At 38.6% G+C, this 17,944-nt stretch overlaps 1 protein-coding gene across 4 annotated transcripts in view; it reads left to right on the top strand.

The window, feature by feature from the left end:
• Positions 1-17,944, top strand: part of Eip75B (Ecdysone-induced protein 75B) — a 99,366-nt gene that overhangs the window by 73,748 nt on the left and 7,674 nt on the right. For 3 of the 4 annotated variants that reach the window (XM_053770007.2, XM_053770008.2, XM_053770010.1), the window contains exon 2: positions 13,100-13,188. In XM_053770007.2, the coding sequence (XP_053625982.1) occupies positions 13,100-13,188 (89 nt within the window). Of the gene's footprint in view, positions 1-9,526; positions 10,034-13,099; positions 13,189-17,944 lie in introns of those variants that run through there. The other variant, XM_053770009.1, reaches the window with a different exon arrangement.

Raw genomic sequence — 17,944 nt, 5'->3', positions numbered from 1 at the left:
ATATATGTTAAATAGTCATACATTGCCAAAAATGGCATAGAGACTTGTATTTACTACTTAGGTTATATTGACTCGTCGGAGACCACGGGTCGTTGTGACACGACGCGCAACGTCCGAAGTATAAAAGGTGCGTGCGCGTTTCAATTAATATTGAAACGCGAAAGTTTAAATTTAATTATATTCAATGAAAAAATATGCGATACAGACTCCCAATTTCACTGCCATGTGTATTAATGGGCACGCGGCTCGCCGTGCGTATGGCGTGTGCACGCACCATAAGTGCTACCGCCTTCTTCCTTCTAAAAAAACTACCACAAAAGCCTCGGCTATGTAAATGACGAAATTTCTGCCAATCCACTTTTTACTAATAACACGGTGCGAAGCGAGGCTGCGTTTCACCGCCAGCTGGGACACGAGGAAGTGAGCTCACTCACAATACACGAGACACAAATTGCCGATTTCCAAAATCGAAACCACGGCTATAATAACAACATTATTTTTTTACGCACTAATCTTCGTCATTTAATAATGTATTATAATAAGTTGAACGACTGCTTTATGGCGATGTTTTTTATTATCGCTGTTATTTATACAGGCAGCGTTGTTTCGCGCGACTTAAAACTAAATTAGAATACCTTATAAGGAAATCTCTGATATCCGCCTACTTGAAACTCTTTCTGATGATTATCGGTTTCATGAACTTTTACACCTAGTTCAGTTCACCAAGTTCATCTATTAACAAATTTAGTCTAACATTTAAAAAAATACCGGTCGGGTGCAATAGTTCAAAATATATTGTGGGTAGACTTTGTATACATAGGATAATCACGTGGAAAAAAGTGATTGGAACCGGTCTGTGGTCAAATGAAAGTTGGTTATAGGTAATGCACAGCACTTTCTCTGCACATTGCGCTCGCGTTGTAATATTATTATTGTACCTATATGTATGTCTATTCACTTATCTCTCTCATCCTAGCCTTTTAGCGGTTTCTTTGCCCAAAGTCGTCTTTGCACGGTCTGACGCATCTATTGGCACGCATCGACATGAAGCCAGACGTTGTTCCTTCTTAGGTTTGTTCCTACTGCCAGGAGTTTATGTGTAACTTGTGTTTATGGCTAATATATCAGACATGTGGTGTATTTGATGCGTAATTTTTAGGAATGGGCCGAAGTTCGTTTCACATTCGGTTAAACCGAACTTCGATGTATTGAACAGCACTTCGACATTCGGCCGAAGTTCGGTTCAAATGCCGAATGTTACAGAACTACGGCATTCGGCCGAACTTCGGCTGAATTTTATATCACCGAATGTTCGGCCGAAGTTCGTATACGGTTAAATTTACATTCGGCAGATCTCTAGTAATTTTATAAAAAACATTTACTTTTTGCAACGCCATTTATCACACAAAAAAATAAACTAGTAGGTAGATAGGTTACAATTTTTATCACCTGACAGCTAATGAATAATATCGCAAAAAACATCTTTTTAACGCATCAAACATTGAACATAGAAGTTATAGTTTTTTCTTAGAACTTTATGTTGCAGTGATTCTCTTTCACGTCAACTAGACATATTTATTTCAACAAATTGACTTCATCATACCTAACTGATTAAGTAAATTGAAGTGCTATTTGCTATAAATTTTTTCGTGACATAATCACCGTTGAAAGTGTAACAAGAATCAATAATACAAGTGCCATAAAAACGTGGAAAGATGTTACACGCAGTTTCCATTCTTCTATTATTTACTTGCCGAAGAAATTACTAACGTAATCAGAAAAAGTAAAGTTATGGAGCCTTTGTATTGTATGTAAAATTCTAGTTATGCCGTATACCTTAAATGGATTATGGTAAATAGGCACCTAAGATTTTTCGTTTTTTTTTTAAGTTCCTTACTGCTCAGCTTTTTTTCTTTAACTAGATGTTAGATAATGTTTTAAGTACCTACCCCCCTGGTCTAATATTACAGATTATAAAAAATGCCAAATTATTACATTCAGGTCAAACGCAGACATGCTCATTTTGTTAAAAAAAATTGTTGCAATAAAGAATTGAGTAAGTATTGTTACTAGTTTTCACCCGCCTACAATATGTACCTATACTATAAGTAAGCGGAGGTGTATAATAGTGTATGTATAAAATGAATATCATCACAGTCGAAGCTGAACTTAAACCATTTTAAAATATCTGCGGCGTTTGACGAAGTAGGTGATTTAAATAAAGTCAAGGGGATCATTTGCGTCGCAAACAACTGCGGGGTCAGTAGACTTGAAACAGCGCGCAACTGCCGAAATTATCGCGGGCGGTACACGCGCCCGCCGCCCGCGGCCAACGAACGCGCCAAGGCCAGGCCGCGCCGTCCCGCCAAATACTTTCTACACCTGGAAAATATCTAATACCCGTCGTTCTTATGCTAACTTGCTATGGCGTCAACTACAATACCATGTGGAAACGCTGGCAAATTAAAAGTCTAAGGGGTTGCACTGATTTAAAATGTATTATATGTATATTGCACCCTCAAGTTAAGGGCTGACTTTTACACTCCAAACAGTTAATTTCATTAGCAAATTACAGTAAATTGTTATACTATTTACACATTATGTCAATATTGATGGACGATTTAGCTGTCACTTGTCTTTGTGACAAGAAGTTACAAATGAATAGATAGAGACGAACGCAATGCACATAAACATGTGTTATAATAACACATAAGTACCGTAGCAAGATGTAACAGGAACTTCAATGGAAGTTATATTTATCCTATAAAGGTTAATATAAAGCTGAGCACAAAGTTACAAATTATAAATTGTAAATATACTTCAAAACATAAGAGAGCCGCTGAAATTTCATTACCTAAGTCCCCAGATAAGACCGTGAAAAATACCTGAGAAAACCAGAATAAAATAACCTGAAATTTGTTTATACTGGTCTGAGCTATATTAATAGGTGCAGGTATATTCTGCTCTGTAAAATATTCTATAGCAGTGTTATCAGTGTGGGCGTATGGCTAGATCGTCAGAAGGCTGGGCGGGTGGCGGAAGCGCGGGCGAACGGAGAGGATAGGCGCGCGCGGGGCGCGGCAGGTGGTAGCGTCAACGCGCGGCCGTGAACTTTCTTCGGACACGTTTTCAGGAGCGAATGCTGCGCAATATTCCGAGAGCGGAGCCCCGGCCTCCCCGCGCGCCTCCTCTTCTAACCATTAAATATTCGTGATGGCGACAGATGATATTATCGCAATGTTGTAAAATAGCCTTTATTCTACGCTTTGCAGTCAAAAATATCTTAATATGATTCGTCATTTAACATGTTTTTCCTCACATTCAATATCACAGCCACCCTCGTTTTCAAGGCTTATAAAAATGTATCTGATACGAGTTTAAGTTGACTGGTGTTCATTAAATACGAATTGTGTCCGCTTGAAGAAATTTGGAACAAATGTTTGTACAAATTGTTTATATAAAATGTTGTATACAAATTGTTGGTTGTATACAAATTGTTGGTTGTATACAAGATACGAGTATTTATAGTCATCCCTATATCATTAGAGTATTATTATCATCTTGTGTAATAATGAGTATTGCTAGGATTGGGTACTGACGGATGCAAAAAATAAGGAAGAGTATGATGATGAAAACGTCTATAATAACATATATGTATCTATTATTATGTAAAGTCATATGTGATTATGAGCAAATACAAATTGAGGTGACAGAACATATTACGGAGAATAGTTATCTGTCATTAATGAGGTCGAGTAAAATGTAACACAAGGAAATGAGTGTGCACTTCCTCATTCTTGCGCGTAGTGTGTTGTGTAGGTGAGTAGTGCAATGCAACGTAATGCAGCGTTGCGCGCGCGCACACGCGTTGGATATTATACAACGTGGTGTGATGCGCCCGCGACGCGCCCGGACCGCCGCGACGCTCTGATTACCCGAGTATAAAGAACTCACTGCGCAGGCACTCTTCTCTTATATCCACTCATTGCGTTATTGTAACGTCTAATTAAACATGCTCAAAGATCTGGAATCTTGGACCAATAGCCGATTTCAACGCTCTAATTGGCACGTTCGCGTTCGTTTGTGTTTCGGTCAGCGGGTTTCGGTAGATTATTTTCCATATAAGTAAATTCTTTTCTTTTACTCGGTTGCACTTCGAGCAATATCTTGTTGAATTTATGAATTGCAGATTTTTCTTTGTCTGTCGATGCAGGAACTTTGTATTGTAGAATATCAAGGCGAGGTGATCAGGTAGGGAAAGGAATAGCGATCTTTAAACAAATAATTCCATCTCATGTTAACATAAATCAACTACATACTATTTGTAAAATGTATAAATGATAAATACCTAGGTACTTGTCCAAACACTTATCATTCGTTAAACTGCAATATAAAAGGTAGAGTAGGCGGACTCATAACCATCAAACAAGCAGAAACAGCGATTAATTGGCATATATTTATCAAGTCGTTGTTTGTGATTTTAAAAGTTACAGTTGACACTTTATCACCACGACCTCGACCAAATTGGTGTGTTGATAATGACGATAGACTGAGTGCGGTTTCCTCGTATCAAGTCTCGCCTTGAGAGCGACATTGCGGCTAATTCGGTGCTGACATTGACATGTTCCGATATTTGAACAAGGAAACGATCCTAGCTTATTTTTCGACAGGGTCGAACACGTTTCGCATCGCGCTACCAATTTACTGCCAGCCGACTTGTGAATAAATGGTTTCCGTGTAACCACGACCTATTCGTAGGCTACAGCTAGCGGAATCAATAATGTCATACACAAGTAATTTTTACAGAAGTATTGGTTACTGCTAATAACTTCAAACACCGTGCCAAAGAGGCAATCGCAACTTGTACCACCCTCTTACATAAAATGCAGCGTTTCTCACATAAATCAAGCTACATTTGAACTGGGCCGGATATATTTGTTTTAGTTTGTGACTATGGCATGACACACAACAAAGCAGGTGGCGCGGGAGTGGGGCCCCAGGCTTTAGGCTGTTAATTGAGCACTCGACGAGTTGACCTTAACCTTGGCACGGGTTGCCGAATACCGAGGTCGGCCACGATTGAGCGCGTCCGGACACTAGCTTGTATGGTGTATGTTATAGAGATCAATAAACACCCACTAACGACCTAGCGCAAAATAGGTGACTCAATGCGGCGTAGTACCTATAAAAAAACTCGAAACCCAATCATGTAAACTGGAAACAATCAAGTTCTCTAAATTCCAGTTTGAGCTATTATTACATTAATTATTGGGATTGCCTTTATTTCTTAGTTAAAATTTGAAGACAAAAACAAATATTGTGTGTATTGATATTTTAAAGACGGGTTGGTGGAAATCAGTAGGTTGATGGCAGGAGGATTGAAGTGCGCGGGCGCTTGCCGCCATGGTCGCATCTCTCCGCAACCAGCAGCGAGGTAATTGACTTGTGCTGACCTCGCGTTCTCTCGGAAAAACTCGGCGATCTTCGGCATTCTTCGTCGATGACTGTCACTCCAGAACATTCAAAAATGATCTGTGCAAACATTTTGCACGTGGTCTAGTCCTAATCAGTCCGTACTCTATTTAACGTGATATACGAAAAATTCATAAGCACTTCCGAAACATTATTTACCTATGAAGAACTTAAAATGTATTGTTTTCAGAGATTTGCTATGATAGGTTAAGATATGTATTCTAGATTTGTCAACCTAAAACGTGATGTCAAAACATTGTTTTGAATACGGCGAAGTATCAATCCTCAGATCATGTTTCGCAGGGCGCGCATCGCCGCCTCAGCGAGACCTTGACCGCGCCGCGCGCAAACATTCGGGCTCCGCCGCATACTGCCGACGAAGCACCTCGTGATTCCACAGAAATTTCCAGCCAGCTCATACGCCAGCATTCGATTACAATGTTATTGCGCGTTCGTTCGTTACAAATGTTTATTTAGAAAACACGTGCGCATTTATATAACAATTAACAATCATGTACCTATATTAGTATTTACTTAGTTGTTACTTTCAGTTTAACCTCGACCTACTTTCTCTCGTCGAGGGTGCCGCTTCTTCCTGTTATTCAATTTGTCACGAGTGGCAGATTTATCATGTAAGACTAACTTTACCTACTTTTTGTTAAATCTTAAATTATACACGTTGTTAGTGGATCCTATATACCCGTTTCGTTCCCTATACTACGCAAATAAAGACATCGCCCGTCATTTTGCAAGGTCCTTGCGGTTGTCCGTCATAAAAGGGATCCTTGACCACATTCTTTGAACAGATAAGTTATTAAACTAATTTACGAGCGGGATAGTAAATACAAGTATGAAGTCCCGTTGAGGCATTCAGCCACATTCAGCGGGCACGCTCTGCCATTGTCCACATGTCCTTCGCCTGTCACAAGAAGGCCGTCAGTCACTCGCCCCCTTCATCCTTGTACCTTATTTCATTCCCCTCATCATTCATTGTACTCACATTTATCATAAAAATATAATACAACCCATTGACAATTCATTGACCTTATTCATTAAAATACATAGTTAAATCATACTTTCTTGCGTAATGTTGTGGTTTGAAAATAATGTAAGTAAAGAAACTTTATGTGGATAGGTACGTAAAACTAATGCGGAAGTGCAAAAAACTGAAGCCATAAATTGCTAACAATATGGCATCGACTTTTTACATTTTGATAAAAAAATATTAGATCAATCGAGAACATCGAAAGCGAGTCCCGTCTCCTGACTGTGGTCACAGGAACAATGCAAACCATACATGTGGCTACCGACTGACGGCACCCGTCTACAAATTTTTTTATCCATAATTCCTCAAGCCATAATCTCCCTTCGCAGCAGCATACACGGTTTATTTTACTTTGCATTAGGTACGTTGTGACTCTACTCTGAAATTTGATATTCGCACCCCGATATTAAAAAGTGAGGGCAGCGGAAGGAAGTAAAAAACTGGGTTCCTATTCACTTTCACGTTAATCGCTATGCACATGGTGCACTTTTTGTAGTAATCTCATTTTCTACTTTGTTTTATGTCGAAAGATCAAACATTATTGTCTTCCAGGATAAAATAATAAAAGCGTTGTTACACTTTACATTTTTTGTCAAACTATAGACGCCAATCATTAAATTTGTATAGACCTGTATAGACCAAAAATATGTATAGACCTACAAGTAAGACAAAAACATATTATGATATATTTTTATAAGATGACCACACTGGTCTAATAAATCTAAAAATATAATCGGTCGGTTAATATAGGTATATTAAATCCCTTGCTTATAATTTTAGTAAGAAGCTTGAAAATAATTTAACATTTTTTGTGTCCGTTTTTTTATGAAAGAGTTAGGGATCGAATGCAGGTGGGGTGGGAGGATATTTGCGAATCCTTTCTTTTGTGCAAAAGGGAAAGTATTGAAGCGAAAAAATTGCAGCAAAAAAATATAAATACGAACAAATGGATGAACATCTTTTTGTGACGAGTACATACGCATGGACTTTACCAACCCTTTTATAACAACATAATCTGCTACCATTTTTTTATGACCAACGCGTACATTTTTGTTAGCATAAGTACATCTGGTACCGGTAAATAATAACAGATCCAAAACTATCAAAAAACAAAATATATTTTTTTCAAGTATCAATCAGCTCCTCAGAAATCTTATGAAACATTTCTTTATTTTATTAAATTTCGTTGTTTACTCTAGATATAAAAGTACCTAAATCGTAGAAAACTATAATTATTATCGTCAGTAAATAGAACATGGTTTTGGGAATAGAACATTTCACAATTGGAAATTAAACGCAATGCTTTGTGGTGAGAAAAATCTTTTACTATGTTCATTTTAGAACTTTTGTAAAAACAATATTTCGTGATATGTACAAGTTAAAATAATCAACATAGTTCATATTTCCGTGGCGTAGACGCCGCTGACGTCGTAGCACTATCGTAGCTCGTCGTAGCATTCAAAGGTATTTCGCCATTTGAGAATTAATATGATTCTTCTTAACCCATTGATTTGATGTATGCATTACATCAAACCAATGGTGTAAGAAGAACAGTATAATTCTATATGACGGAGGACTTTATAATATATTGAAATTCTATATGTTATACTATACTTACTTATTTTCATGGTGATTCATTAAAAAAAAAATTAAATGCTAGAAGCATTTAATTTTTAGCTTAGCATTTAGTTTTCTATTTCATAGGTACTAGCGCGAAATGGTCGTGGAATTATATCAGTGTCAGTTTTTTAACAAACATTATTTGGAATATATTTAATTAAATAATTATTGTGATAAAGAAAAGCGGTCTATCAAACGCGTCATACATTTCCAGCAAGTGTGGCAAACAAGCCTGAGCGCTGGCCTTGACCGGCCTGCGCCAAAATTTCCAGGTCATTCACCCGCCGCGCCGCCCACCGCCGCCAGCTCCATCTCGCATATAAATAACACCTCCGCCGAACAAAAATACACTCTAAAATAATTTTATTAAGGCTCTATCTTGAACCACCGCGACTTGATGTTATATAAAGCAATGTTTTTGTAGGTATCCGTTGTTGATAGGAATAGGCTTTAGGTGCGTGATAATTATGTGAAAATACGAAAACTCCTTGTTGCGTAATATCGACGTTACATTTCTTGACACATTATACTTCTATTTCTTTAGTTTATTATTTCTGGATCTCATACATATAGGTACTTGTGTTGTTACATATTCAGTTCACTCAGTTACTGTTTATTTTCAGGAATAGATGTCTTTGAATTCATATTTGTTTTCGTGATACGTAATAGTAATAAAAACTAAAGTACCAAATAAAAATTTAATTTGACTTACAGACGGAAAATCTATGAATAGACTTAGAAATCACATAGGTATGTTGTGTGATTTGCGATTTTTTAAAATTGTACCTACCTATGTAAATTGTGTGTTTCAGTACGTACAAATAAATAATTTATCTATCAATTTAAATATGTATGGTAGACTTTGGCACTATTATAGGTCATATGCATCATTAGTTAAGTCACACCACAAACAACGTAATAGGAATAATGTTGATGATACAACTGTTGTGTGATTATGTGGAGTCCCGGAAGAGATAGTGGCATAGGAGGGTAGCAGGGAAGCAGGCCGCGGCAGCGGGTCAGTCCGTCACGCGGCGACCTACACGGCGCTTGCCATCCATTAGCTCGATTTCGTGTTCAAGTTCACTCGCGTTCCATCACCAGAAATATTTTTGTAGTGTGACGCAACCAGGCAGCGGCTGCGTCCCACTCGAACGCCGGCCGGAGTCTCTGTCGGTGCCGCTCTCGCGCGACCTTGGCCGCGGTGCGCCGCAAGGTTCAGGTCTTCGAACTCGAGCGCGCGGAGCGACGTGCGGGGAACGGGGCCCACAACCCTCCAATCGCTCGCCGCGCACGGCTCAGCGCGCGAGTGATTGGTCCGGCCGCCGCGCGGCAATGACCTCGGAGACCGGAGTTCGAAGCGCGCCGATCCTCGCTTCGAAGCGCAGACCGGCAGACTTCGACGGCCTTTAGAAGTGATATTGGCTTGGCAAGCCGCGCTACGTTGTCGAAGCGATTGTATCGCACGGAGCGCTGATCTTTTTGCAGACTTTCACTCTTATAGGACGGCTCGCGCGACTTGAAGCAGGAGCGCGCACGGCCCTCGTTCAGTTTGTCGATCGGGCTCAGACGAGACGCACGCGGCGCGTGCAGCGGTAGTGAACGAGCGACCTTCATCCCTCACGACTCGTGACGTGCCGGCCGCGCGCCTCGGCTCATGCACTCCTGTCCTATATTCGGAGATAGAGCGGGGAGGACGATTGTGACTCCAGGAGCCAGCAGGCTCGGATGTGGCTTACGTGTAGTGTAGTGACAAAAACAATTAAATAGTTTAAGTACATATGACTTTAGTGATGTCTCCTGACAGTAGTTACGGGCGCTATGATGCGCCTACGCCAACGGACAACAGAATGATGAGTCCAGTGCACAAGGAGCGGGAACCAGAACTACATATAGGTAGGGATATCGACAATAACAAACGTTGTTTACAAGTTTTTCGGAATAATTTTCGGAAGGTTTAATTATGTCACACAAGCATGGTAGAGCTTCGCATTTTGTCCAATATTCACTACGTACTAGGTATAAGTATTGTACAATATTAGGTCACATTTTGATTTTATAAATATCCAACTGCCTAAGTTAGCACTAAAATATTATGAATGCCTGTTGAATGTTCATAATATTTTTAGTTTTTTTTTTCTATATAGGTAAGTATCATTACCTATATAGAAAAAAATAAATCAGATGTTATTTAAGTAGTTACTTTAGGTGCCTACTTACTTCTTAGGTGCTGAAAATATATTAAGAACGTAACGCTTGCAGAAGTCTAGAAGAGAAGTCATTTATTATCTGGTAGTAGTAGACAAAACTAAATATTTAAAACTTTATCAACTAACAATCTACAAATTTGATTAATGATTTTACAAATGTATCATTAAAAAATAAAGGGTTACAGTCACAAATGTAAAGACATACAGTTGTAAGCATCGGCAGAACTAATATTTGATTTATCGCCGCATTATTTCTGCATGGCAAAGCGACATGGAAAACAATTAAAGACTGCATTGTGCAAATCTTGTATTGCACTCGTCAAATAATGATATTTTATGCAGGGGCAGAAATGATCGGGTTCAAATCGACTGTTACAGCAGGGAGTCTTTGCAAATAGCATTCGATTATTAATGATCTTATCGGTAATCGATTACTTTTACGACTTTTTCTCAATATTTTTTTACTAAACCGACAAAGAGTTAACCGTTGCATAGGTTTTAGGAAACATTTTTGTTAATGATCCTATCACAAACGATCAAATATCATAAAAAATGATGTAAGGAGTGTGAGAAGTAAATAAACGCCGCGAGCAGGTTCGCGCGCTGACAGCTGCCTGGTCACACCACTTTTACTTTTCTCTCGCCGGCCTGCTGTGCCGTCATAGGTATCACGCCCGCCAGCTAGAATATCATCGTTGAAGATTGAAGTGTCTATTATGAACAAAAAATACCAGTAGATAGTTAAAACACCAGTAGGTTGTTTGTGCGCAGATAACATTATCTGCGCACAATTTACTTCTGTATTATAGACGAGTCACCTACATGCTCGTCACGTCCATTTTGAGAACAACAACTTCATAAATCGCCAAATTCATTTCACATCGACAACTCCCATAGAATTAGACACGTCATGTTCGTGCTAATGTACAAGGACACGTGGTAAACGTGCTGTTACTGTTTACTTTGATGTAATTATTTACAAACAAGCATCGGCGTGACACAGATGAGGCTTGAGGCGGTCAGCGCGCTAGTGCTGCACGCTCGAGCTGGCCGCGTTACGTGGTCGCAGCACTTTCTCGCGCTTTCCTCGCCTTTTAATTGACGTAACGAACGAACGACTCTCACACACGCTGCAAAGAAAAACGCGCAAGTTGCATCACACAAGGAGAAATGGCTGCACGCCACCGACTCCGTTTGTTGCAACTGCACCAGTTACGTCCCACGGCGCTTTCTCTGCTCTATTGTGATCCCCACCTCACGATACACACGCACCGAGGAAAGTGCTCGAGATGAGACCGAAATACTGTCGAGGGCGACCATACCGCCTCTAGAAAAAAGAAAGTAACTTATAGAAAGCGACTTGACGGCGTCGATCGTCGACCCGAGGTGAGTGGTGTGCGCCAGAAATAGAAAGTTTCTTCCAAAAGGCCCACAGTGCTCCCTTAACTAACACGCAAACCATGGGATGAGGAAAGTGAGAGCATCGAGAGCGCCCGAACCAGTTTCAGGGCGAGGCGCGGCGATCTCCCTCGCGGCCCTCCGCCTCCGCCTCGCCGTCATTTTAAATCACCTGTACCTGTAGTGTCGGGACGTCTCTATCACTGACCTACTAACGAAATGACTTCCCTCGTTAACAACTTCGCCGAATTTTACCACATTAATGACAACAGACAGCACTCTAATTATTGGTTCCATTATCTATTGAATAATACCTAGTCGCCTGACCCGCTGCCACGTTGTTAAAAGTGGAAACAAAAATACCTATATCTTTAAATTTTGCATAATAAATAAACAATATTGTTATGTACCTAGGAAGGTTCATTGACTTCATCCAACTTGAAAAGAGACTCAGTACTTTCTAAAATAACTATTCAGTGTCACCTTGACGCACGCAACATGGAACCGTTGCGTCACTGCTGCCTCGTTTGTTAATTCGCACTGGTTTTTATTTAAGTTTCATTAATTCAAATGGAGAGGATATTAGAATATCTAATATTATTACCCTATATTTAAGATATAAAATCAGTCATGATCAGCAAAGTTAGCTAAGAGTGTAATTAAATCACGCGACCTGCCTACACGTGCAGCTGATAACAACGCTGACTTTATTTCCTATTCTTTGTTTTGGTTGACTTTTCTAATCAGAATGTCAATATGGCTACTGAAGTTCTAAACGTGGTTCAAGTTAGTTGTAGATGTTTTTTTTTCAAGGTATGATTAAGTTTAGTAACCTACTTCGAAAATTTGAGGGAAAACTATTAGGAAAATAACGTATGTTTATAAAATCATTATACAGTTTTAGATTACATTATAGAGTTATTCATGACTCCATAAAACATGTGGCATACAAGTGACAATCAAAGGTATCTCATCACATAACAAAAGCTGTGACTACTTTATTATGAGCACAGTGAAGTTGAATGTTCGGTGGTTGGCAAGGTCATCAGATATTGGCAAAATCACGTGTTTTGGTGTGCAAATGTTTGTTATACAAGCCCGGATCATAAGCCAGGATGTTTGACCAATTTCTGACGAAAACGTAATCGTAACAACTTCATAAACAACCATATGCAATACTAATGAGTTTATACGGGTCATACACGTGCGATGTCGCTGTTAGGACCTAAATGAAGTTCAAATTGCATGAAGCCTAAATTTCTTCGGTCTCTTTAAGTCTTCTGTAGATTGAATTTCCCTATTATTCCCTTATGTTAAATACAAATGAAACTATCATTTTTTTCTGTTGTTGCAGAATTCGATGGAACTACAGTGTTATGCCGAGTTTGTGGCGACAAAGCTAGCGGATTCCATTACGGTGTCCATTCCTGTGAAGGCTGCAAGGTAAATATTTTCATTTAGCTTAATTATCAAAATACTTTTAAATAATACGAACTTCTCGTCAATACATCGCCCACTAGCACCAGGTTAATGTTTACTACCACCACTCTCGTAACAGATGTAGTCTCAAGTAGTTAAATTAAGTAATGCATACGGGTCTCGGTCGCATTGTCTGCGTCGTAAAGCAGGAAGCTAGCTGCGGGTGACAGACCAGCCCTGGGTACCTCCTAGACCCCGCCTCCCTCGCTCTCCTCCGCTCTCGTCACTCACCAGCTGATAGTGCAACATGAAGGCCGCGACACGCGGAAGACAATCTCCGCACTCAAACAAAGCTCGATCAGGCGACCTTTGCAAATATATGTATAAACAAAATGTTAATCCGATTGTGTACAATTACAACCACAGAAAAAGATATATCTAATACAACCCTGATAACTCTTCTCAAGACGGCCAAATATTTGGTTTTGCAAAAAAAAAAAGCTGCAATGTACAATTCGTTCTTGAATGCCAATAATAAACGTGTAAATTTTTAATGACTTTTTATCGATTTTGATCTACTACCGGACCGTGTTGAATACGTACCTGCTTCAATCTGGCAACGGACAGCCCTTCCTTACCTTGCGCTTCCTAGCGCCCCAATTCTATTGCATTTTATTTTGTATCTACCTGCCCCGGAACAATCACACGGGAACGGGCGATCAATTTTTTTTTTTTACGAGGTCAACTTTAAATGACAAGGTTAAACGCTGCCGACTTAAATAGAGGCCCTTGCAGTTAAAATATTTGTTACTTCCCCTATTAGTTTCGGACACTTACGTATGCAGCACATGACAGGTTCCTGGTATTTGATGGGTCACGGCTCCGGACTAAGATTTATATGGACATTTGGAGCACACTTGAGTTGAGACACATTGTGCCATGCCTACAACGAGAACGTCGCCCGCATACTTACTGTTTTTGTGTCCATTATTTATTTACAAAGAGGAAACGTTATGTTTTTTCGAATGGAGAAGCTAACGTATTATGTAGGTTTAGTATAGCGTAAAAATAAAATTAAACCCAAACAGGTCGAGCATGTTGCTTGTTTCCAAATAAAAGAGGACGCGCCAAGGTCGCGCGCCGGCCGGGCGGCCGTCCCCGGCGACTCCGATGCCAACAAACGGAACCAATGTCAACAAACGGAAACCATTAAAAATAGTACTCTTCAAAATATTTTGCATGACCGAAACACAGTCAACTATTAACATAGGAATTTTATTATATTATTAATAGGTAGTAATAAAGTACAACAACTATTTTCAGTATTTACAATACTACAATAACTCTTTATGAGTAAATCTTTTAGTTTATCCGAAATATTAAAAAAACCCATTTTTTAATAAAATAGTTAGGTCATGCTGCTACGTTATTTGCCTATTAATTAAGTGGTAAAATAGAATTTAAAAAACAGATAAGTGCATATATTATCATAATTCAATAAAGGGTTCGCGTTTGTTATCTAATTTTTAAGCAAGGTAAGCAGCGCCGGATTTAGCTAGTAGAGTCGCGTATGTGGTGGATGCCCTAATTTCGTTTGTGATCAATTGTTGAAAGTTTCTATTAAGGTTAAGTTAAAGATGAGAACTGAATAAGTTGGCTAACATAAAATTTATTCAAAATTAAACAAAAGGCTAAATTATTTTTTGTCTAATTTTTACATAAAAAAACGTATATCGATAATATCGTCGAAGGCTATTTCCGTCAAAACATCCATCTCTAAACTAAGGAGAGCCAAAATATTTTATCAGCCCTGAGCTAAGGCCCTGAGTCATGGAATGTTTTTAACTGACCCTTTATTAATTTAATTTAGTTTAATTTAATTTTTTTGTGTAGTTGATTATGTTGCCTATGCTTAAATCCGGCACTGGTAATAGGTAGTAATTAAATTAGTTACGTATGTACGTGTTTACTTTTAGAAATCCATGTGGGTAGGTACGTACACCGATTACATTACACTTACAAGTTAGTTAGGTTTCAATTTCTAAGAAGTCTAGAAACGAAAGTCACTAATTACGTAGACAGTGAATGTTCAAGAGCAATATAATAACGTTAATTGCTTCCTCATCTAACATTACATTTTACATAACGTCATGCCAAGGTATTTCTGTGAAGCCATAGAGTTCTAAAGCGCATTGTATCAAGTCATTCCTTTCCACGTATTTAATAAATCTGCTCGGTGAATTTAATGATGCCCTCATTTAAGTCCAATTTGCATTAGAGTCAGTAACCGACCCGGTAAAGGTCGTATTCATGAGCGTGAAAGCGATGCGAGGAAGCAGTATAGAAGTGCAAGTGTATAGCAGACTGGTTTATGTGGTAGGTACCAGTTTGTTCGGGGCTCGATGGGACAAAGCGTGTCCTTCAGACCGCGGTCGTCTGGTGCATTGTGCAGCGATCAACGAGACGACTTTCAGACGATAATAGCCGCCTGATCGTCGGCTGCGTCTCGTCTGCAAAATATCCCGAGACAGATTTTTTATCCCACTTATACTCAAAATTATGTTAGCTTACTTACAATTATGAACCTATAGGTTATTGTAAAGAAAGACAAAAAATATATACTTTCGTTTGTTCCTATGCTTGAATCCACTCGTATTCTGTAAGTTTCTATTATGCATCTCAACTGTATCGGCCATGGCCATCCAAGGTCCAGGCGGATCGACATATATTTCTTAGTTATCGTTTAAACGCAAGGAAAAACGTTTATTCCTTTCGCATTTTAAGTATTAACATAGACATAAAAAAACTAAAACTATTTCAGTACATAAGTACCTATATTGTAAAATAAGATTTATTTTATTGCAAAACACCTATAAAAAATAAATTATTGCTAAATATTTCGACGTCAAGCGCCAGCTAGCGGCAACAATGTGAAACATTCAGTTTAATAGTTTTGCTACTAAGCGCTAGATGGCGCAAGTTTTAATATAGCACCAGTGCTGCCATCGAACTGTGCGGACACAAATGGAAAGTGTTATAGTAAATTATGTTTTAGTAAATAATGAGGTTCGTATCGTACCTACATAATTTTACTACAATGAACTCATTGTAGTAAATGATATATACCCTAGTATTTTGATTCACAACTATTTTTACCATGTATTTTGAGAATATTTGCCGGTTTCAATTCAACCAGTAAATATTAGGTACCTATTTACTTTTAGGTCTTAAGAAAATTTCTTTTAATACAAAACAACATTCAGTGATTTTCTTCCTACCTCACTACTCGAAATGTATTTATTGATTTTTTATAACTTGAGATTGGTAAAAAAAAGGTATATTTGTCGCCGTGGTAACAATAAAAATGTTCTTTGTTATTGAGTGACCGACTTATTTTCGAATGTTGTGGGTCGCTTATTTTTCGGCACCAATTCTTGGTGCAGGGCGCGGGCGTCGACCCCGGGCCACGCTCGCTTCACCGCCGCAACGCCCGTAAACAACTTTTACGGACAACGAATATACGCGCAACGTGAACGTAACCCACATTATTTTTGAACTGTCAGCTTAAAAGTTCATTGATCTTTGAGCAGTCATATTTATTGGGAGCATCGCGCTGTCGAGTATGCATTTATGATTTCCTGTTGAAAATTTGCGTATTATTAATTTATTAAACGTGACTGTATTTATTATAGCTACGTAGGTAGTATTTTCCTTTACAGTTTATTCATACATAATCTAATTAGATATATACTTGCTAGTACCTAATTAAATTCAAGTAAAGTTAAATGACTAATAATTCAATTTAATAATGATTATAACTTAGTTATAAGTTAATTCAGTTTTCAGGACAAGATAAATCTTAGAGATAGTCAAAGATGTTTTTTATATCATTATATTATACAGAATATTGATAATTATATGATCATTATTAATTGAGTGAATCTGTAAATATTATTCTATATTACGGTCAATGCCTTTTCCAATTTATTATCAATAAGAAAATACAGCACATAGATAACGTGATTAGGTTTAAAATAAATTCGTGAGTCGTGAGCAGGAAGTGAATGAGTAATACATATATTGTGAGTCAGGCAGGACAGGCGATATGATCTAACCATCTGGTTGGACAGGCACGTAGGGGACTGTTAGCGTGAGGTCGCTTCCTCAGAAACTGATGCGTCAGCACTCCGCGGTCACTGAAGTCGTTGCCCTGGGCCGTTACCTGCTGAATGAACTGACGACTGGCACAAACAAATGTTTTCTCCAAAATGTTTAGTACATCTATCTAAATTATTCATAAACATTATTTACTACTTCATTAGAATATTCATGTGTACTTATAGTTAAATGTATTACATATTATACATATACCTGCCTATTTATATCATCTTACAGGTTAATTCAGTTTATATGAATAAATTACGTGTTACGTATTGATTAAAACCACACATTTTTAATAGTTTGTGTGACATTTACTTATAAATGCATTCGAAAAATGTTTACAATTACAATGATCTACAGTTAGCAATAATCCAAAGCAATCTGTGTCAATGTAACGTTAACGACCAAAAAAATGGGCGATCGCTTATCGCGACGAGCGACCGAGCGAGAGCCGCGCGCGGCCGACCGCTTGCCAACGTCGCTATGTCGAAAAACATAGATGGATGACGGCTCGACCTACATACGAATTGACGAAACCTTCTCTATATAACGCGTTTTTATTTGTGTTCCACTTTATGGACTCAAGACTTTCTGGGTATTCTCGTTAATGTGCAAATTA

Source organism: Plodia interpunctella, chromosome 3 (assembly GCF_027563975.2).
Source record: "Plodia interpunctella isolate USDA-ARS_2022_Savannah chromosome 3, ilPloInte3.2, whole genome shotgun sequence".
Taxonomy (NCBI): domain Eukaryota; kingdom Metazoa; phylum Arthropoda; class Insecta; order Lepidoptera; family Pyralidae; genus Plodia; species Plodia interpunctella.
Note: the sequence above shows the minus strand (reverse complement) of the source record. Positions and strands in the feature narration are given on the sequence as shown.